Here is a 22,887-nt window from a genome sequence, read left to right on the forward strand (position 1 = left end):
GGAGTGAGAATTTCAGCAACATCAAGGCAGGAATTCTACCCAAGTCCTTCAGCTTCTACTACAAAAGTAGGTGTTGTTAACATCTGCAATCAGGGCCTTTCCAACTGCTTTCTGGGAAATCACACCTAAATCTGAACTGAGAGGAAAAATGGACAATTAAAAAAAAACCTGTGAAGCATAATGACACTTCATCCAGCTTTTTTCTTCAAGTAATTGAACAGACAGACAATGGTCATACTTCAAAATTAATTCTCAGCCAAGGTAGGCAATACTCTTCTCCAGTTGGTTTTTTTTTTTCTGTCTGTACCATTTTGGAAGTGATAGGAATACCCATTAATTTCTTCAGGCCTTCTTTCTACATTAGTTTATCTAGCCCAAGCAACACATTTGGCATGAAACTGGACTCTAAGCCCTAAATATCACATATAAGCATGGAAGATTTTAAAGAAAAAGGGAGTTGACAAGCAAATGCCTAGAGTGCCTGTGTAAATGGCATATGGTTTGTAGTTTTGTGAAGCAGAGCATGTTGGTGTTTGAAACAATTTCCTTAAAGGCAAAGCTTTTGAAGAATTTTTTTTTTGGCTTCTATTTACCCCAAGCTATGCCCACGTGAGCTAGTTAATCATATGTATATTTGAATGAATACATTCTGTGTGAACTAATGAATTTGTTAGGAGAGTGGGCATTTTCTGAGCATGTGTGTATGTTATTATCTGTAACAGGACCAAACTGAAGTGAAACAATTCTCACAAGAACACACATGCAATCCACAAAGACTCCAAGGCAAATGGCAAAGCCCTGGGAAAAGAAAAGAGGAAACTGTACCACATTAACTCAGACAATTTTATCTGGCTTTGTTGTGCACAGGTCAAATAACTGCCATTTTCCTTCTAATTGTGATAGTTTCATGCATTTATAATATCAATTGGCTGAAGAGTACAAATACTGCTTTCAACTTCTTTCTGTTAAGAGAAATGTCTTTTCATAACTTAGAAATCACTACAGAGGTGTAAAACTTCAGATTTCAAATATTATCAAATATAATGAACCACCACCTAGAAATAAAGGTAACTAGACAAGGTATACCAAATTCCTAACAGGAATGGACAGGTCTCTTACCATTTTCTACCAACACAGGGCCACTGGTTGCTTACAACTATGACAGTCTTAGCACAATTGATTTAGACTGCATCGTGATACTTACCTCACACGAGGTACCATCATACCCCGGGGGACAGTCACATAACTCCACTGCAGATGCCACCTCTCTCCCAGTTGAAGTGTGGTCAGCAGCTTCAATGCTAACGCTTCTTAGTCTGGACGTAACAGAAATGAAACAGTTACAATAGCAAATTAGATGGAAGCATATGTGCAGCTGGATGCAACAAATAGTATATAGAGACATTCAGTGGCCTGTTTATGTTTTCCTGTTTAAAAATAAGGAGGTTTTCATAGTCACCTATTTCTTCCTAAATGACACATCTGTAGGCTTGTTACTATTTTTGTCCACCATGTGAGGGAGACTACGGTCAGACACACATTGATAAAAATAGATTTTAAAAGTCTCACAGCACTGTACCAGTAGACGGAAGGCTATTCCTGGCCTGCAAGCCACATGTGCCAACTTGCATTGAAGCTGTATATATAGTAAATTTGACACTAAGCAGTGCCCTCAAAATTGATAAACCACTACTCCAGCTTTCTAAAATATTACATTACTAAGTTTTGGTAATAGGGTATTTTTATTCTGGAGATTTGACCTCCGAAAAAGATTTCAGCTCTGTCTAAGAGGACCTAAGTATTATGTGTATGAAAGAAGATGGAAATCTTCTACCACATACCTTGGTGTCCCCAATGACAGAGAAGACAGAGTTAGAGAATTTTCTGTTCCATGCACAACTGCCCTTTAAAAATAAATGCTAGACATTGGCTAAACAGCCATTGTTTAGCCAAACACTGAACATGATTTTTATTTAAAAAAGCATGGAAGTACGATGAGAGAGACAACAAAAGTCTTTTGATAATCTCACAGGTAATATGCGAAACAGATGTATTTTACCTCAACAGTATCCATTTGGGGAAAGAAATTGGGATTTGGGGATTCAATTCTTATGAGATTTCAGAAGAAACATTAAGGCATTATAGAGGCTCAATGACTTCTATTTTCACCCAGCAATCTTAACAGAGTGATTACTAGAGCTACCCGAAAAGCTTCTTCTGAAGTCTTTTTCAGCAAAAAATAACTTTCTATCATGACATGCATTTTGTTAATAATCAGTTTTCTTTGGAAAATGTAAACCAAACTTTTTTTTCCTCCATACTAAGGCATTTATCTTTTGGCTGCCAAAAAATCCTGAAAATTATTTGGATGACCTTGGATAAGAAAACATCCAAGAAAAATAGTTTGTTGTTACTGCAGCAGGTGGAGGAAAGATTAAGACAGGACATTTTCCCACTCAATTTTATGGCTACTCTCAATAAGACAGACATGAAAGGTAAGGGGAAAAAAGGGAAGATTTCTGAAATTGGGATGGAAGCTTCAGAAAAGCAGAAATTTTACCATCACTAGGGATATGACTGAACTTTGGAGGGATTACCATTGTGGATTATGCAGTTACAAACTTGAACCTAATTTGGTGGTCCTAGAACATCTGTAAAAGGTTCTTGAAACTATTTTAAGAGAAGGATGCATGTTCCAGTCCAGATCTTCAGTAAGATCTCTCTCACTTTTCAGTATTTCCCCTTCGCTCCATTGCTGCATGCTTATTTTGCAATCATCCTTTTGAGTTTTCCTTACAATAAAATAACCAATTTCTAAGATATTAGATATCAAGTAGTCATGACTTTAACAGTAAAAAATCTAACAATTGAAGAAGAAAAATCTGTAAATGAAGAAACAAATTACTAGTAAAAGGCCAAGTTTTATTTATCCTTTGAACTACAGCTAGTTCCCTCTCAGCACAGACCTTGGAACAAAGAGAAGCACTTACACACACAGAAACAATCCACCCAGTATTATCCCACATTTGTATTCACTGAATTGTTCCAATTTTCATTACGTTCTGCTATTTGCTAAATAGGATTTTAATGTGTTTAACAGTTTTTAGCATTAACAGTTACTCAGTGAAGAAAGCTGCAGTGATTTTTTTTTCTCCCATTTTGATGTTGCAATTTTGATTCCTTGATGCCATTCTGCATTCATTAAAATACATAATGCTGGCAGTAATGGGGTACTGGATCCTAGAGATGCATGAACAATTTGAAATTCAACATCGAGACCAAATATTTAAGCTGACTGTTACTGTCAGCAGGCAACTGTTGACTTCTAAAAACAAACAAGATTAAAAGGGAAGGGGACGTTTCAGGCAGTATCAGCATAGTTTACTGTCTGCTATGCCAGGCATCTGAATCACATCAGCTACATAAGGCACATGAAGTACTGACCCAATCATTGCTCATTTGTCTTGAAGCCAATTCTGCATATGGAAGAAAACCCTCAGCCTTTCCCTCCTTCTCTCTCCTTGCATCTAGCACTGATTCTATATGTGGTTGCAAACAATCCATTATCTTTGGTAACACAATTTCCAATGCCCGTCTGAGTGTCTACAACATTTACCATCAGTGGCCACTCAGAATATTAAAACTGAAGAAACAGTGCTACTGAACTTTCTTTGAAGCACAAGCTAACAATACTAGATTAAACAAAATGATAAAAGAGAGAGCCGTCTCTTCCTGGCCTGTGGCTTCCGGCACAGATGGACTTAACTGCAGCAGTTTGGAAGATTTGACAAGTTAGAGCAGGATCTCAGTTTAAACCCAGAAGCTGTAATCACTTTCAAATTGATTGCTGCATTTCTGTGTTCTCATTTTTTATCCTACTTGATCATCTAAATGAAAGCCCACTCATTTGAGGAAGCTTCCTAATTATGCCATAGAGCAATAACAACATTCTAAGCTTAAAATGACCCCAAAGATGTTCTCAAAAACATGCTTGAGTGAAATTCACCATTACTGCATTAATATTGTTTAGTAACTACTTGCAAGTGCTACTGATTAACTAATGTTTCTAGTAGGTTAAACTAAGCAAGGGTGAACAATAGAATCTTTAAGTTAAAGCTCTCACTACCTGGAGACACCTCCATTGAATTTTTAAGCCTCTCTCTACATGACTGCAAGAAAGTTGCTTAATCTTACAATGTCTCCATTCTGGCCTCTTCTCAAGCACAGATTATAATAGCACCCTTGAAAATCCTTACACATGCGGAGTCATTAGCCATTTTGAAAACTTTCAGTATTTAAATGAACAGGTTGCTTAATACAGCAATCTCTAATTAGTATGTTGCATAATTCTCCTGATGCTTTGAGGCAGGATCTAACAACCCTGTAATATTTCTGTCTCTCTGCCAGACTCTCTTTACTCTCTCAGAGGAATATCCATCTGTCCACCACACATACCTGTTTAAAACACAATAAAAAACTTTACTTTAAAAAACTCAGATCTACTTATCTACTAAGGCTTAGCTCTACACTACTTCTTTGGCAAAAATGTCTTCCTTTGGAGCCCATCAACAGTAGTCCTTAATCAGCCCAAGATTTCACAAAGAATATCCTCTTCATTGGGTCTGGACATTTTTCCTGCATTTCTAAATGGGCAGAATATGGAGAAAAGAGTTGTTTTGCATGATCTTAGAGTTATGAGCACAGCTTTGCACCTAGTATGTTTTAGCATGAGTGAAAGTCAAAAAGAATATAAAAAAGTCAGTACTGAGGCATACCCTGAAAATCAGCAATATGTCTAAAACAGATCATAAGCTGGGCTGGATGACAGTAGATGCTGTTGCTGCTACCTCATGTGTATGTGGAGGTCCTAGTGTGATTGGGACTGGGAGCATGCACTGTTCTGAGAAGACTTAACTCCACCCAGTAAATCCCACCCTGATGGGTGAAACTACGATTCCACCAGTTAAATGAAAGATAAAAAATTAAATTAATTTAATTGTGACTGGAATTTCATACCCTCTCTTCTGTCACACTAAACTGCAATGAGCACCCTGACAGCACTCAATAAAATAAAATAGTTTACTTGAGAGCAAACTATTTGCAGAGACTTCTGGACGTGCTGATGGTAATCACAGTAACACAGTAAACATTGCATTCTCCTCTGGTAAGAGACACCACAGGGACAGCTAGAGAGGTACCATTTCAAGCAGAAAAGGTACTCTTCAAAATTACTTCAGTCCCTTCCCCTAACCCCCTTTTAAATCATTGCCTTTAAGGGACTAACCTTCCTAACTGTAATGTCACTACGTGTAGAAGATGGTGGCTGCTAACCTGCAAACCATAAATTATATGTTTGCCCCAGAGCTCTTCTTGAAGAATATTTCCAAGACATGTTTTTGGAAAGTTATCTGTAACATACCACTAAAATGTTCCAAAGGCTGAATATGAACAAGACTACAAAACAGTGAGGCACCACACACGGCCAAATGGCTAAAGCAGTAATCTGGGATGCAGGTGGTGATGCCTAGTCTTCCAAATGTGCCACTGAGAGGTCTGCCACTTTTAACTTACAGGCATGAACTATAGACTGTGCCAGTTCTACATGTGTGTGTTGACCTGAGCTCTATGTTGTTGCTCAGAGGGGATCTGATCTGTCCCACCCGCACTGTCCCACAGTAGAAGCAAGATGGAGCCAGTGCATGTCCAGCAATGCACTTTGTTCACAGATTTTAACTGCCTAGCCAAAGTGGGTTTTGTAGGAAAGCTCCCCTTCTCATTCTAGTGCAAATGTCAGTACACAAATATATGTAAACCACTGATGGCTGAAGTTTACATTTCCCATAATACTTAGTAAAGATCTTTGCCCCAAACAATCATACATATCTCCTTTAAAACAGCATAGCATAAAAGCCCCTATTGTTCACCCCAAAACTGCTCCTGCACCCCCTTAGTTTGGAAAATTCTGACATTTTATTTTATTTTATTTTATTTGAATGAGAACAGAGTGGAGAAACAGCACTCACTGAGCTCCCACTGGTCTCAGCTGTAAGCTGTGGATTAACGGCTCCTCATGGTCTGCTCATAGTGCATAAGTGATGAGCTCTGGCCTGGTGGTTTGACTCTCCTCTAACACCAGGGTGGGAAGGTGATGGGCCGTGAAAGGTTTTCAAACTGGATGCAAGGAGATGCAAGATTGATGGCCAAATGAGCAAATTCGGAAACAGTTTGGCTCAAACTCAAGCTAGCTGTGATTCACCAACTGATTTACAGGGAGGTAATACATACTAATTAACCACAGAAAGAAATTGAAGAAACACGAATTCTTTTTGCAGGGAAAAAATGTACACTGCCAAAGCTCAAATCAGAAAACTGCATGCTGTTGACACAACCTGCCTTTCAATTTAGGATGTATTTTAATTACCTAAGCATTCAAATGATGTTTGGATTGCTTAAGAAATTTCACAGTAACAAAAACTGTATCTACGCTCTCAGCAAATAATCACTAATGTGCTATCAGCTCCCTCCATTCCAAATTGGCTTATGCTGCTGAATCAAGTGATGTGTAGGTTAAAGAATGTTTCAGGTTTCATGGCTTGTGAGTAGAAAACTACTATGCAATTAATTCCATTGCAAATTTAAATAATATTATTTATGCCACCTAACTATTAATGTATAGACAGTGTGCAGTCATACAGTATCAGGAAAGAGGCTGTCTTCTAGCCCACCTGGAGTATTTGTTCATGCACTCATGAAAATTTTAAATGCAAGATGAGCTTTACAGGTTCAACCACACTGCAGCCACTGAGACAGAACAACTGTGTTGTCCCATATAACATGTCTTTCATTTTATCAGAAGACTCAGAAGAGTTCACATGAAATCAGTGGTTTTAAGCAGTCCAGGCAGCAGACATAAATCAAGGGAAAGGCTTTGGGATTAGACAGTTGTCTGTGTGGTACTGATTAAAAACATAGAAAACTCCCCTCGAGCCACTTTTCCAGCTTAGAGACTTAGGATATTATTCTCTGGTCCACTGTTAATGTGGCCCTCCCTGTATGCTCATTAAATGGTGAAAACAATATATAAGCAATATATCATCTCTTACTTCAACATGTCATTACTGTACTCCATGATTTACCATATACATGGGAATTACAGTGTTCACAAAATAAACTTATTTATAGAACTGTCATTCATGCCTTAATAGTCCATGTGATTTCATTTTCTTACAAGGCTGCTTCTTTCTGTTGCCTCTCCTCATCCTGCCTACCCAAAAATGAAAAAAATACTAACAACTGTTTGAAAGTGTAAAGGAATGCCATGGATTTAATGATAATAAATTAGTGTGTTTTAAATTACATCAGCTTAGCTCTCCACATTAGCTCTCTGAAGAGAGAAAACAAGTATTTTGAGAAACTGCCTGTAGCAAACAGACACGTTTCCCACATTCACCTGTAGATGGCATTCATCCCATAGCTGTATGTGGCTCTTATAAGGATCCTCTTCACATTTGCAAGGATAGTCATGAACTCCCTCCTGCTGACTGGAACGTCAGTGCCATGCACAGAGAAAGATTCTGGTTTCAGCACAATTTCTTCAGCGTGCTCTTCAGAAGGCTGCAGGTGAATCCCCCCTTTTGGAGTGCTGATTCTCAAGTCACCTCCCTAGATAGAGCCATGAGAGAGAGACATTTAAATATGAAAAATGTCAGGGAAAAAAGCTCTATCTGTAGCCAGTTGGGGTACAGGATTTACTGAATAATATATTTTACAAGAATAATAAATATCAGGAATAACGTTCACCTTTCATAACCCTGAAATGGGCTTGCATGATAAAGTTGAAAGTCAGTGCAAAAGAAAGTTTAGCTTATTCAGCTAAAACCTAGTGTCATGGTTTTGCCTCAGCAAAAGCAAATTCATACAATGCCAAGATGCACAAGAACAGGTCTGCTGAAAGAATGTGAAAGTGTTACCTCAAACAACCAATTATTTTATTTCTTCATTCTTCCTGATGAACAGGAAGAATATAGTTTTGTAAGCTACTGCAATATTGCCAGAGGTTCCTTGAGATGATGAACATTTTAGTTCTCTAACGTGAGTCCATTTTCTGATACTATAAATTAGCTGAGTTACGTGTACCCTGCTGTTTTGTGTCCTCAACCACCAGGCTTCACACTGCACATCTGAAGCAGTAGGAAATTTTCTTTCTTTTTTTTTTTTTGGTGGCTGAAAATACTATCACTTTACCTCTATGATGACATCAGATTGAACCATCATTTGAACTGTCTCTTCTTCCTCTGTGAAGTCATAGGAGACTGTAAATTTCAGATGTCCTCCAGCAGCTGCTACCTGTGGAGAAAAAGACAAATTTTTTTTGTAATTAAATGAAAGAAAACAGGCTTTAACCATTTGGGGGCAGTTTTCTCCAGTGTCAGTATTTCCCAGAAATAGACTTCTAGTGTTGCAAAACCATATGCAGACACCTGAGGATTACAGTTCTATGGACCGTTCCCTTCTTGCTCAACGATCTAGAAATCATGCCCAGTCATTTTTCTCCTATGCCTGTCGAAGGCTGCAAATTCCTTAAACACAAGGACTAACAAAGTAATCAGAAACAGATTTGAAATCTATGCAAATTTCCACTTGATACTGACATTAGGTTTTCAGTGTATTTCAGTTATGTGGTCCTCATTTAGGCTGGGCCTCTACATCAGCAGCCTCAGCAACCTTTAGAAGATTCAATAACTTCAGTTTTGTTGATGGGGCAAATGACCAAAAAAAGAAAAAAGCCCAGTGATGTTTTTCTTAGAATGAACTCTAACCTAAAATAAAGTAAGAATTTTCCCTCATGGAGTCAAACAAATTTACTTTAAAAGAATGCTCCAGCCCTTTCTCTCAGTTTGACTCAGCCTTCAGTGTAAGAAGTCAATAACCAGGCTCTCATGTCATGCCAATATATTTTTTTCTATGCTCTTTCAGCAACCAAAACCATGGCACTGACACTAGCTTTTCCATGAAAAAACGGAAAAAGTAGATCAGTTTTAGGATGCAAATCAAAAGCTGCAGACTTGAATGACAGAGTTCAGTATAAAAACAGTGCTTTTTGTTAATTGTTTGGAAGCAGCATAGGTAAATCAGAAGTTGCAAGAGCTGCATTTTGGTTTTTAAATGCATCTGCCTCATACTTCAGTGCAACATGAGCCTCCTCTCAGAGACAACTGAAGTCATAGGGATCCTTTTGCCCTTCCAGTGCATACTGCTGACCACAGAGCAAGCTCATGAGTCTTCTACAAAGAGAATAATCTGGTTATTCTCAAGGACATAATGTGCTGTCTCTGGCCATCATACTAGATGTTTTTTCACACAGTAACAGAAAGGAGTGAAAATCATCAATTTCATTATTTTATGATGCATCTAATTTAAGGGGAGAAAAAAAGTCCCAGTATTTAAGGCATGGAAATCAACTAATTTTGAATTATCCATAAAGGTATAAAAATCCATAAACTGCATCTGAGGCTGTACAGCTAATTGCTAAGTCAAAGACAGAAAATGTACTCCAATTGGTAACCCAAAGCTTGGATCACACAATCATAGGATCATAGAATATCTCAAGTTGGACGGGACCCATAAGGATCATTGAGTCCAACACCCCCATTCCTTGCAGGACTACCTAAAACTAAACCATATGACTAAGAGCGTGATCCAGATGCTCCTTGAACTCTGACAGGCTTGGTGCTATGACCACTTCCCTGGGGAGCCTGTTCCAGTGACCAACCACCCTCTCAGTGAAGAACCTTTTCCTAATGTCCAGTCTGAACTTCCCCTGATACAGCTTCATTCCATTTCCTCGTGTCCTATGGCTCGTCACCAGACAGAGGAGATCAGCCCCTCCTCCTCCGCTGCCTCCCTTGAGTAAGTTGTAGACTGCGATAAGGTCACCCCTTAGCCTTCTCTTCTCCAAGCTAAACAAACCAAGTGACCTCAGATGATCCTTGGAAGTTGTGCCCTTGAGACCTTTCACTATCTTGGTCACTCTCCTCTGGACATACTCTTAATAGCTTGATGTCCTTATATTGAGGCGCCCAAAACTTCATGCAGTACTCGAAGTGGGGCTGCACCAGTGCATTGTAGAGTGGGACAATCACCTCCCTCAACCGACTAGCTATGCTCTGATAGATGCACCCCAGGACATGGTTGGCCCTTTTGGCTGACAGACCACACTACTGACTCATATTCAACTTGCCATCAACCCAAACCTCCAGATGTCTTTCTGCAGGGCTGCTCTCCAGCCTCTCATCCCCCAATTTGCATGTATAAGCAGGATTACCCCATCCCAGGTGCAGAATCCACACATGCTCTTGTTAAATTTCAAAGGGTTGGTGATTGCCCAGCTCTGTAGTCTATCCAGATCTCTCTGTAAGACCTCTCTACCCTCGAGGGAGTCCATAGCTCCTCCTAGTGTAGTATCATCGGCAAACATCAGCGTCCGATGTTTATCTGCATAGTATGCAAACCTGTTAGGACCAATGCAACTACATTCAGCCTTGACCGTAACAACATGAAAACACTTTTTTTCGTTAGACACACCTTGTACAGCATTTTTGTTTTGCCTGTGGTCAAGGCTAAACACTGGTTTATAACTGTAAGAGGAATATAGCAAATTTAGATACCTGAAATGCTGCAAGAAGTACCAGGAATTGCTTTCAGCTTTAGACAAACATTTTAAAAGAGTAACTTTTTCAGAATTTTATCATTTCCGTTTCAAGTTCAAACTACAAGTATTCAAGAAAGTGAAAATAATGGGAAAACAAAGATTGTGTGGTTTCAGGCAACCTATAAAAAATATGTACCAAGACAGGTTTTAGTTTTTCCCAACTACATAACTTTTACCTTAGTAAATGAAAATCCAACATGGGGAATTGATAGGTTATACAGGAAAAAAAAAGAAAAAAAGAAAAGGTTCTGATTTAAAATAAATGCAAATAGAAAAGCACTTAACAACGCAAACTTTGACCAAAAATCTGTTAGAAAGGAGTAGACAAACAGATAATAGTTTAGAGAAAGCAACCAGAACGGATTAGGGACTTCTAAAACATAACCAACAGGAAACACTAGAGGAAAGGGGTGGGTTTGACTAGTCCAGAAAGGAGAACGCTAAGAAGGAATAGGAAAACAGTTTACCAAAACATAAAAGACTGGAAAAATGAAATGGCCATTTTTATTTTCCTGTGGCAACTGCAGGGAAGCATGGAGAAGATTCAGCTTGAATATACAGAAAGCTTTCTGACGGTAAGGATGGTCAAAACAGTGTCAAGCTACTTGAAAATGCTGCTGAATTCCTTCATTAAATGTTTAACAGAAGTTCCAACATGTCAGAAATACTCGAGGTATGATGCCTAAGAGTTGGAATATGACTAAGAAGTCTCTTGAGGTCTCTGCTAGCCACAGCAGTCTGAGTTTCACAGCTGCAACTGGCAAGATTTGCATATCACAAACAGGATTGCACATTGAATTCAAGGTCCCAAAATGGCACTTATCGGAGAGAGTACCTGGTAGTTCAGAATATGTATTTACCTTATGTGCTGTATAATACCAATGTAGATTAGAAAAAACCCCCAAACTTATATAAAACAGAAAGTACTACTTCCTTTTGCCATTGTTTATAAAGGTAATTTCCTTCCTTTGTACATTAAAGTACAAGTTCACTCACAGGCAAAAGAATTCAGAGGTCAATCCACGTGCTGCATGAACAATTATGTCTCATCTAGTGCAAAAAATACTTTTCACTGAATTTTGAATACAAGGGCAATACAGAAGTTGGGCACCTGTGAGATCCCTTCATTTTGACATTGTTCTCTGTGTCACCCGAAGATTCAGATTTCTGCCTCAAGGATTGTCATCCAAGGCCATATCAACACCAAAGAGAACAGAGCATAAAAGTTTGCCTTGCTGGTGACAAAGGCATGTATTGTTGGGATAAGAATAGCTGACTAAAAACGTCAAGGAAGTTCCACAGAATTTTCTTTGTCTCTCCCATCTGTTTTTAGATTAATACATCAAATATTTCTTCCCAGCTCAAGAGGCAGAATCTACATGTTCAAGAAAAGTCACAGACTCCCCAAGAAATACAAGTATAGGAGAGAGAAATCACAGCTATCTTAATTCTAATCCACCAAGTTTCTGGCAGATGATAGTTAATTTTTTTTGGTTGTTCATGGTTAACTGTACTTCTACTATTATGTTACATGTTGTTAAAGGATATAACCAGAGAGCAGAAAAGACTGGTTATGACATCCTGACAGTTGCATTCTGGGTCAGCCAAAACTATTTGAAGCAGGAGATATGGCTCCTTTCTTGTGAACAAATGCCCAAGCTCAACAGGAAGAAAGCTGGAGGGTAGGAGGAAGCACTTAGTACTACCTTGTGTAAAGCATGCTTTGATGTTATGCCTGCCACACTAAAATCACTTTTAAATCAAGACAAGTGATAGTAAACCACAAATATTTACAGCATTGAAAACAAACAGCATTGCTACAAATACTTGCAAAGCTATAGATGAGGAAAGCTTGCATCTCTTCATATGGAAATCAAATTCTAGAAGTCTTTCTCTTCCTCCACTTCGTCAGTCTGCTGTCAGGATCTCTCCAGCAAATGTCATTGGAGAGTACCTCTTTCTTATACAGCTTTTATAACCCATCTTATTCTTGAATCATTTGGTGATTCACACTTTCCCTCTCCAATGCCTCTTGTAACTCTGCCTGTAAAGTTTTAGCACTTACTGCACTATACTAGAGGCTGCCTCATTTCTTCTGAACAACATCTGCCAAATATAAGTTCAGAAGATCAGGAGCTACCTCCACTAAACAGGGTGCTGTTTACAATCCCTTATCTCATTAAACAGTAAAATGCTCTTCTGCCAGCTAGGAAGACACTCAGTTCGTGATTAAAGCATCTTAATATTGTTGCCGATTTGTGAATTACATGACCATGACCCTCTTGAGTGGAAGCTAGATGGAAGATACCAGGGCATCTGATGTGTCACTATGTGGCTATGTGTAGATAACTGAAAGAAGTCCTTTGTATAGTAAAAGGAATCTAGAAAGTGGCTGGTCTATGGTTTCCCCACTGATGGATGACTTTCAAATCACTTCACTTTGTATTTATATTTAGAAAACAACTTGGAAGACATAAAATACATTTCACAAATTAATAAAGTGTTACACAGTAAGTGTATTATTGAAATAAAACACATGCACCTTGCTCATACATTTAGTAGTAAAATCTGCATCAGAATGGATTTAGCTCAGAAAGGCTTTGATCTCAGGCCTAACACAATAGAACATGACACCTTCAAAAGCAAAAATATATTACTGCATTAAACTAGATTTAGACCAATACTCATACAACACCAGACTTTAGAAATGAGCAAAATAAAAGGCATCAACAAATATAAAGAAGTTGGACAATATTTTCCCTCTTCACTGTTAGTGGTTCTAGCAGAAATATAGTCACTGACACATTGTATTACAGAGACAAGCATTATGGAAAGAGTTCATATTTTTATTAGACCACTATAGCTGCAGTACAGCTATAGAAAGGTGACATGCTTTGGGAAGCATGAACCCTGTTTGCTATTACATTATTGTATACATAGACATACAATTAGAACTATAACAAGTGAACAAATGCTATGAGAAAAAGAAAAGAAAAAAAAGAAAAAGGCTTACAAACATGAACAGAGAGAACATTTCAGTGGAGAAAGCTAATACACATACCACTGAATACAAAACCAAGGAGGAGTCTCACAGCAAGCTGCTCATAGTAACTCAACGTTCTAAGAGTTAATAACGTTCTCTTATTCGAGAAGACATCCCCAAAGCAAACAAAAACCCCATTTGTTTCCTGATATACCTGTGAATGTTCTTCCGCTTGCTGTCATGATTATGAGAAATGACACAGATGATCTCTCAGTCTTCCAGTGGCTCTATCATATTCCTGGTGGCAATATCTACCACTAGATACAGTGTTTGAAGGTAATGAAATCATATTATATACAGTTTAACATTGCCTGCTAGCATTCTTGAATTTCCATGAAATAGAGGTGCAATAAAATGTTGAAGTTTATTTGGACTCTTTCACCTTCAGAAACTCTCTAGGCACACATTTATTTTATGACACAGATTTCAGCAAATATAGAGATATCTGCCACCAGAACATAAGCACTAACTATGTGAAGGAAATCCTTTTAAAAAAGTAAGATTGCTCCTCGTTTATTAGTGGTGACCAATTTAGTCTGTAATTGATTGGCACCTATGCAGTTGTGATATGATTTGACAAGGCACTGAACAGACAATGTACCATCTTAACTGATAGCTAAATGTATATGTGTTCTTCTAGCCAGCCCACCCAATGCAGAAGGGAATGGACAAAGGGCTGCTTTTCCTAACTTAATTTACTTACGTTTAAGGAAATATTCTATTGTTAATCCAGCTCTCATCTGGATTATTATCTTCTTTATGAAAAAGTACTGGCTGTAAATTTATGATATTTAATTGGGTTTTGCTGATCCAGTCTTCATGCTGGTTGTAGCGTGAGGGAAGGCAGGGACTAGAAAAGAATTTGATAGAAGCATCACCAAGAAAACATCAAACTTTTATTCATTTAGCAATAGCTCTCAGTAAAGACTGCATGTTTTAGTTCTACTCAAGATCCAATTAGAGATTAAATAGACTCTCCTCTCCTAGACAGACTTGAATTTAGATAGGGTATAAAAACTCTTCTGAGGCATTATAGTAATATTTCAGATAAAGCAGGGAGCAGAATAATCATGTTCCATTTGAATGACAGTATAGTTCTGGCTAGCTTTAAAAAAATGCCAATTTCTTCACAGGGAAGTTAATTTTTTTCCCTGAAAGAATGGGCTCTTTCCCCCAACTCTCTACCACCTAGACTTCCACCAACTTTATCCCAGCTAGTTCAGAATCCTACAGTTTCCCTGTTTAATTACAGTCAAAATTCTTCTATATAAATTATACAAATTGATGCTACATTGTACTTAAATTAAATTACTCAGAACACCGCTTCTAGTGAAGTTAACAGAACAAGAAGGAAATAAGCTTATATAAAGTAGCTTGACTACTATATTGTTTGGTTCAGTTGCTTTCCATGAGTGTTTTTCTACAGTACTGAAACACTCAAAGGGCAAACAGCATTTCAAACCATTCACTGTCACCTCCAGTTTCTTGAAACAGACCACTCTGATAACCAAGAAAATTTCCAAGTCATTCTTTTCTGGAATTTTATTGAGACTGTTAGGATACAGCCTCCTTAATTTTTAGTATTATTTCCTCTGCTGATACTATGTAAAAGTGGAGTTGAGTCAAAGACAAAGGAGTTTTATTCAATGTAGGTACTCATTTGATCACAGAATGTTCTCCAATGTCTAAGCTATATGCTAAGAAATCAAAGGGCAAGATATAAAGCATACCAGTGAGAAAACATTTATTTGCTCCACCTCAAACAACCTTTATGGAAAACTGAAAAAAAAATCCTTAAAAACTCATTGTGTAAGACCTTCTTCCTTCATATATTGGATAATGGAACAACACACTCACAATAACTCTGAAAATTTTAAAGTTTCCCAGCAATGAAAAGAACCATCAAATACGTGGTTTTAATTTTTTTCCCCTAAGTGAAGGTTTTCTGATTAAGAGACAAATAACACCTGTCCACAGAGCAAGCACAACTGATAAGTAGCAACCAAAACTCTGCCAAATTGTACTTCACATGTACCTTGACCATGTCTCTTTCATATATTTTATAACAATATTTGAGCAATGGGATACCTTCCAGAACACCTATTAGTCTCAGTGATAGCAAAGTCTTTCTGTACACTGCACCTGATCACTAGGCCGTAGAAAAGAGTACCCTGGCACCTATCAGAGAAATACCATGCATTCAGATTCAAACACAATAGAAACATGAGTGAAGGAAGAACATCAAAAGGGGAAGGCATTATATTCTAGTGAGTATCTCCTTAATCATCCTTTGCAAGTATCCCTTGGTTTTGCTACAAAATCAGTAAATCAAGTGTAATCAGACAGTCTAAAGCTTTTTGATTTTTGGTCCTACTGCCTTTTCCTTCTTGCTCCAGAAGATGCAAGGCATAATGTTTGTAAAGTGATTGATAACTCTTGCCATCTTAAGCATGACAATCTGATGCTTATTTCCAGGCCCTTCGTATTTAAGATAGTTTGTCACATGAAATGTAGACCAAATAAAATCTTACACAATTCTTTTAATTCAATGTATCAGCTATAATAAGAAACATTTAAATGGAAAATATTAAAGAATTCAATAACCTTCTTATTTGTGGATCTTCTAAATTATACCCATAAACTCAGCTCAGTCTCACTGTTACTGAGATACTGTATTAACATTACCATTTCATAACACTGGTTCTCTTCCTCCTTGGATGAACTAGACTGCATTTTTTAGAAGCAAAGAAGAATTAGGTGTCTAAATAAAATGCAATAACTCATTGTGTTTAATACATAATATCAAAACATTCAATTATATCATGAAACTCTAAAAGGAAAAATGGAATAAATCTCAGCTCCTAAGGAAGATGGGAACTGAAGGACCTCAGCTCTCCTGTGAGCCTTGTGCTACCACTCGTACTTATGTTGAGTAGTCGCTCTTTCTGAATTTAGCACTGAAAAAATTAATGGAATCAGTGACTAACTAAAAAATTTGCACAATAAGATTATATGCTGTTTCTTGAAATGTAATTATGAATGTAGACATTTACTCTACAAATTCTCAAATCTCTACCATCTTTCCCAGCTGTCATTTCCTCTCACTGGATAAGAGAAACAGAACTGTCTGGCCAACCACTCCTGAAGTCTAAAATCCACTTTGCTAAGGATAAGCCTTCACAAAATTTAGAATATATGATTATTTTGTTACAATTACTTAACCATAGTAACCATAGCACATAACCTTAGCATGGTTACTCACTTTCTTCCTCCTCCTTTGCTTTCCATATGATCAAAGTCCTTCTGTGACTGTGCCTTCCCAATCACTGTTCCCCCAGATGCTGTAACTAGATCAAGGATTAAAAAATATAAAGTAGGGTGTATATTCTTCCAGTAGTGATGTGGTAACCAGTTACTGCCCATGCCTATTACTGTGGTAGCAAGTAAATCTCGGTCTTTGCAAGTCTCCCAGTCTGGCAAAAATATGCCAGAAACTGTGACACTGTAGCATAATATGTCAGGCACTCATCATAGAGGGTTATTTAAAAAAAATTAAGCTTGTATGTCATCAAAATTGCAGACATTTTTCCCTGACTGAATACAGTTAAACTGCAGAGGAGAAAAAAAAAAAGCTAATACAAACTCACCAGCTGCTGACTAGTTTTTTGCAACAGCTGCTCTGATCTTTATAAGCATCAATTTAGCAGGACCAGAGTGGCTGAAGGGTGTAGGTCTGGATAAAAAATACCACTTTTTCTTTAACCGTGAACATGTTTCAGATATTGACATCAAACTCACTATTTGCGCATCAGCTCTGAGACATGTTTCTAAATAACATATCCTCATCAAACGTTTCTAAATAAAAACTGTTTACTGCTGGTCTTGGAGCTGTCAACACCTCATACTTGAAAGTAATTCTTAATTTTCCTGATTAAATGTTCATCTCCCAGTTCCATGGTCTTTGGTTCCAAAGGGACAAACCATAATTACTGTAGACATATCAATAAATGCCTTCCTGTAATATTAGAATGAAATACTAACTAGAACATTTATGTCAATGTTCAATTCCATTAAGACACAAGAACCGACCCTTACCCTCCCATCTCTGGCTGTACTCCTTCATGAATATTTTAAAAAGAAAAAGAATTTGCATAATTTTGCAAAACTAAAAAAGCTCATATTTCTATGGCAACAAAACCCCAGCATGCAATGATTATTAAAAACAAAAAAGCAGAACTATAAAACAAGAGCAACTGTTCAAGTCCAAATTAAAAGCTGTTCTTAGTAAAAATATTTCCCTCAGCCTTGCTATTGCATTTAGGGGTAATCAATATTTGCATCTGATGTTGAGGACATCCCACTGTGTAATGATCTTAAAATCAAAATCCATGAATACTTCTGAAGTGTTGACCTGCTACTGAAAAAGCTTAAACAGTGTAAGCAGCCACAAGAAATAGTTAAAATTCTAATTCTTTGTTAGTACAGTTCACCAAGTTAGACTGTAAGTATTCTTGATCTTAGGCTTTCTTTTGTTTCTGTGTTTGTAAAGCACCAAGCACAATAGCTCAGGAATGTTATTTCTAAACTTTGCCACAACTGAAAATGAAAAAAAACCCTTAACTTCTATCCAGCCAAAAGTGATTTTCCTACATCCTTCTACTTAACTGTTTTACAATATTACTATGGACAATATTGTACCACAATGATGGCTGCACAAGTAATTCAAAGCAAAGTATGACATAACTAGCACTTTGGGATCCTTTAGGAAATTGAAACATATCATAATGTTTCAAGCATGAAAGAGTTGTGTAACGGCAGTATCTGTTGTGCAAAATTATTCTGACAGAAAGGATATACTGTTTTTAATATCTGTCAGCATTTTTAACTTTTAAAGTGGGAGATTTTGAATGAAATAGCATGTAAATACATCAATATTTTGAAGAAAATTCCTTCTTTTCTAACAAAAATGCAAGGATATGCAAAGCCCAAATCTCTGCTTTTCAGAGGTGGCTCATCATTCGACATAATAAACACAACAATAATACATTCTTATTTAGTATTTTACTGCATATCATGGAGACCTCTAAGGATCACATATCAAAATAAAAACAGTAAAAATAAACATTTGAGTATTAAACAAAGATATAGATCTGTATAAACATAGGTCTGTGTACTATAATTCACTGACACTAATCATAAAAAAACACCCCCAAAACTCCTTGCATTTTGATTTTATTTTTCAGGGCAGGGGAAAACAAAGCAGTGAATCAGAACTCCTGTGATTTTTCCTCTATTTTCAGTCAGCATAAACCATGTTTTGATTGCTTTGCCTCTGGAGCCAATGCTTTTTCATTATTAAATTCATGGCCACTTTCCTGGTTTGTTAGTTTTGTAGCCTTTCTTCCACTAACCTTATTCATGACAAGCTAACATAGTTTTGAAAAATACCCATGTTTTCTTTTAGAGAAAGAAAATTGTGTTTGATGTTAGTTGAAATGCATGCTAGTTAATAGTAACTAAATATATGTATATATTATGCAAAATCTGATAAATATGCTTTAAGACAGAATTTAAAAAATATATCAGTGTAGATAGAACCTGTCATTCCATTCTTTATTGCACCCAAGAAAGCAATTCTGCACTTGTTATCACCATCATGGTAATCCACAGATGATTCTTACTTGAGGCAACGCACTCATATATACAAACACTGCACGTGCACAGATACACACACACTATATATATATGCATATGCACACACAGTGAAAACAAAACTTGATATGCCCTCATCTTTGAAAACTACAAAACTTACAAAACTGCTGCTGTTTAAAAAGGTAAGAATAAACAAGTTTGTTTCAAAATAAAGAAAAGGTCCTTTCTGAAAATCTTTGCAGGTGAAATTTATTTTTTTCTTAAAGTTCGAAGTCTTTATCTTTCTTAGATATGATATTCTATGAAAAAACTACATTTCTTCTTAGAAGGCTGGAGGAAGGGTGAGCAATCAAGCTAATGAGATTGGACAGCAAAAAGAAAGAGAAGACAAGTGAACTGATGCCCAAGTGTAAGAAAGGAGAAATAGCATAGCTTTATAAGACCTCCATAAGATAATTTATTCTTTCAACTCCAATTTGCCTTAATAGGAGCTGACACAAAAAAAATAATCCTTGAGTTATTGTGAGGATAATCTAACTCTATGAACTTTGTGGTTTCTGCATTTGTGCGTGTTATTTTTAACGTTAATTTTTTTTCTTTCCTTAAAGGAATAACATAACAAGTATCTGTTCTCCATAAACTATCATGATTAGAAAAATTGCATTATTTTACAGCAAGACAATACAGGTTGCCACTTCTTCCTACCATTTGTTCCTACAGGTGCAGTGCCTTCCATTTACAGACTTGACGCAATGCTTTCTATCAATTTTAATTTACGTACTGTATCTTTTATTGGGAAAAAAAGGACCCTTATATTCATGAGTTACCTCTGCTTTGAAGACAGAATGATGGAGAAAATTTGCTTTGGAGTAATTAATAATTGTCCAGAAAAAGGGCAAGTATACTGCCCAAGGGTTAAATGTGCTGAAAGAATCAACTTCAATCTTACACTGGCATAATAAGCTCTATGAAAGTCATATACTGAGTCCCATTTGAAGGATTAATCATCAAAAAACATTGTAGTTCCATGAGGTATGTTAACATAGAGAGTGTGATTAATATAACATGAATTTGAATTCACACAGGTAGGGAAAAGTTCTACTGAGATTAAATGTTCTCAGGCCTGTCGACTTCATACACTTAATCATGTGGATATTTTGCAAATTTTTTTACAGGAAGTGCTATGTGGATTTAAGTAAGAGTCACATATTTCAAAGAAAGCCTCCTATTCTCTTCACAAATTCACCTCACAAAATATCAGAAATACCTTTACCTTTGGCTACAGAATATACTGCACAACAAAGTGAGCATGAAAACTATGTGACAGTATTGTCCTATATACACCTTATTTTAATCTTCTGAAAATATCAGAAGCACCTAAAAAGCAATACAACCCTCACAAGCTTAGAGGAGAATAAATACACAAAGTCTAGTTATCTAAAATTATATCCAATATGATCATAATGAATGTATAGGATGAATATAGAGTAAGTATCCGCACACAGCAATGAAAAAAAATAATGCAAAAAAAATATTTCTACTGAAAAATTATCTTCTGCACATCGACATTAGTCATCCAACTCAACACTGTATCTTTTGTACCTTTCCAGAAGATATACTTGACCTTACTAGCTAAAAGAGATCCCTTCAATTTGCTTTCTCTATGAATGCCGACACTTTTCAATTTTACGGAGACTTTTTATAAAGAAATTCCTTCCCTTACAGTACATGGGCACTGGGTATATTATATTTGGTTGCTGTGTATATAGGTGTGGATACTTCTCACCTTCAATGATTGGCAGCTTCCTTCTGGGACAGTGCCTTCTTCAAAAGATATATTTCAAACTTCACTCTTTCTGAGTATGAAAGAAGGAAGGATAGATCCATCATCTTTCAGACAACTTCCTGACTCAAATTCAGATCTGCTTGGACTGAAAAATTATTACGATGCAGAAAAGGCCATTGGCATAATTAAAAGAAAAAAGATATACACAGAGATCCTCAAAGACCAGCCAGGTTAAAGGAGGAAGATACTGATGTTTCAACAGACCACTGATCAAAAACCAAAAGTTAAGTGATGGACTGCAGTTCTTTTCTTGACTCTACCTAAAAGCAAGAACACTTTTTCCATAGCTTATTTAATGATGTTCAGCTAGAAAAGTGTAGCTAAAGGCAATCAAATGAGGTGTTAATAAGGAAGGATGAAGTAATCCCACCAAAATTAGTCTGGATATGATGTTTGATCTCAAAAGCTCGGTGCTGTTAAAGCTACCAATTGGAATATTGAGACTGAAGGTACTCTCTAAATTTGTGAGATTTTGTGGTGGGTTGAAATTGGCTGGCTGTCAGGTGCCCACCAAGCCACTATCTCACTGCCCCTCCTCAGCAGGAGGAGGGAGGAGAATAAGAGTTTACGTTAGCTATCTATTTCTCTCAACGTAAGTTCAGTTTCTAGCAACCGATTGATTCATGTTTCCTCATTTCTATCCTTGGAGAATGGAGAACGACAGTACCTATGTGCATCAGAGACCAGAAAAAGAATGATGAAATCAATCTGAGTTTTGATGTTATAAACAACTGTTTGAAGAATAACTGATTTTGCAACATGAAATAGTAAAGCCTTAGTATAGAATTTCATCACATGCTCCAGGATCTTTGAAGCTAAATAACAGCATATGAATCTTGAATCTAATAAAATCTGGGAATTTTTATTATTCATTATACTCAGTCTTTTTCAATAGCTTTTCAAAAAGTTATCCTCAATTTCAACAGATAGGTTGGAAAACCTCAGCTTCATTTTATATTTTAGCCAGGATACCAACTTTTAACTTCCCTTCAATATCTTTTGAATTCTTGGTGTAACAAATAGCTATAAAACTCACAAAGAATCAACAACCTTGTATGTAGTTCATATATAATACATAAATACAAGGTCTTCTGAGTGTGATTAATGTGATTTATATACCTACATAAATTTCCTTTAATTGAATGTGTTCCTTCCTTCTTGTTTCTGTTAGCAATGTATATTTTCTGCTCAGTTCTAATGTAAGCCAGACTGCTAAGTCCTAATAAAACAATTTTTGACTAACAATGTAAATTTTCTGCTTCAATCTCAAACTCTTTAATATTTAGCAGGGTTTCATGCCGCCTTAGATTTAATGCAAATGGTCTAGTCTGAAGCAACGATTAACTTTTTATAGCTGGAAGATAAAATGTGGATAAAAGAGCTATTACTTCACAATAGCATTAGGAGAAAAAATGATTAAAAATGTTGAGCTTAACTTAGTGCTGTTTAAAAATATGTGTTAGATGAGGACTGTGGCCTACACAAAGTTATACAAGTTTCCAGACACAGTAAGAAAACAGCATAAACTCTTTTACAAATGTTAATCTATATTTAAATGATACTCATGTATTAAGTTAATCACAGATATCAGGGAGTGTTTTGTGGTTTTTTTGCTATAGCATCTATCTACAGGTT

General features: G+C 36.7%; 1 protein-coding gene across 1 annotated transcript in view; it reads right to left on the bottom strand.

Annotated features, from left to right (window-relative positions):
* Window positions 1-22,887, bottom strand: part of LAMA2 (laminin, alpha 2) — a 282,120-nt gene that overhangs the window by 159,648 nt on the left and 99,585 nt on the right. Inside the window, exons 13-15 of the mRNA XM_010575039.1 lie at window positions 8,245-8,346; window positions 7,451-7,662; window positions 1,205-1,316 (exon numbers count right to left, since the gene is read on the bottom strand). Coding sequence (XP_010573341.1) covers window positions 1,205-1,316; window positions 7,451-7,662; window positions 8,245-8,346 — 426 coding nt within the window. The remainder of the gene's footprint in view (window positions 1-1,204; window positions 1,317-7,450; window positions 7,663-8,244; window positions 8,347-22,887) is intronic.

Source organism: Haliaeetus leucocephalus, unplaced genomic scaffold, assembly GCF_000737465.1.
Source record: "Haliaeetus leucocephalus isolate CR32 unplaced genomic scaffold, Haliaeetus_leucocephalus-4.0 Scaffold450, whole genome shotgun sequence".
NCBI lineage: Eukaryota > Metazoa > Chordata > Aves > Accipitriformes > Accipitridae > Haliaeetus > Haliaeetus leucocephalus.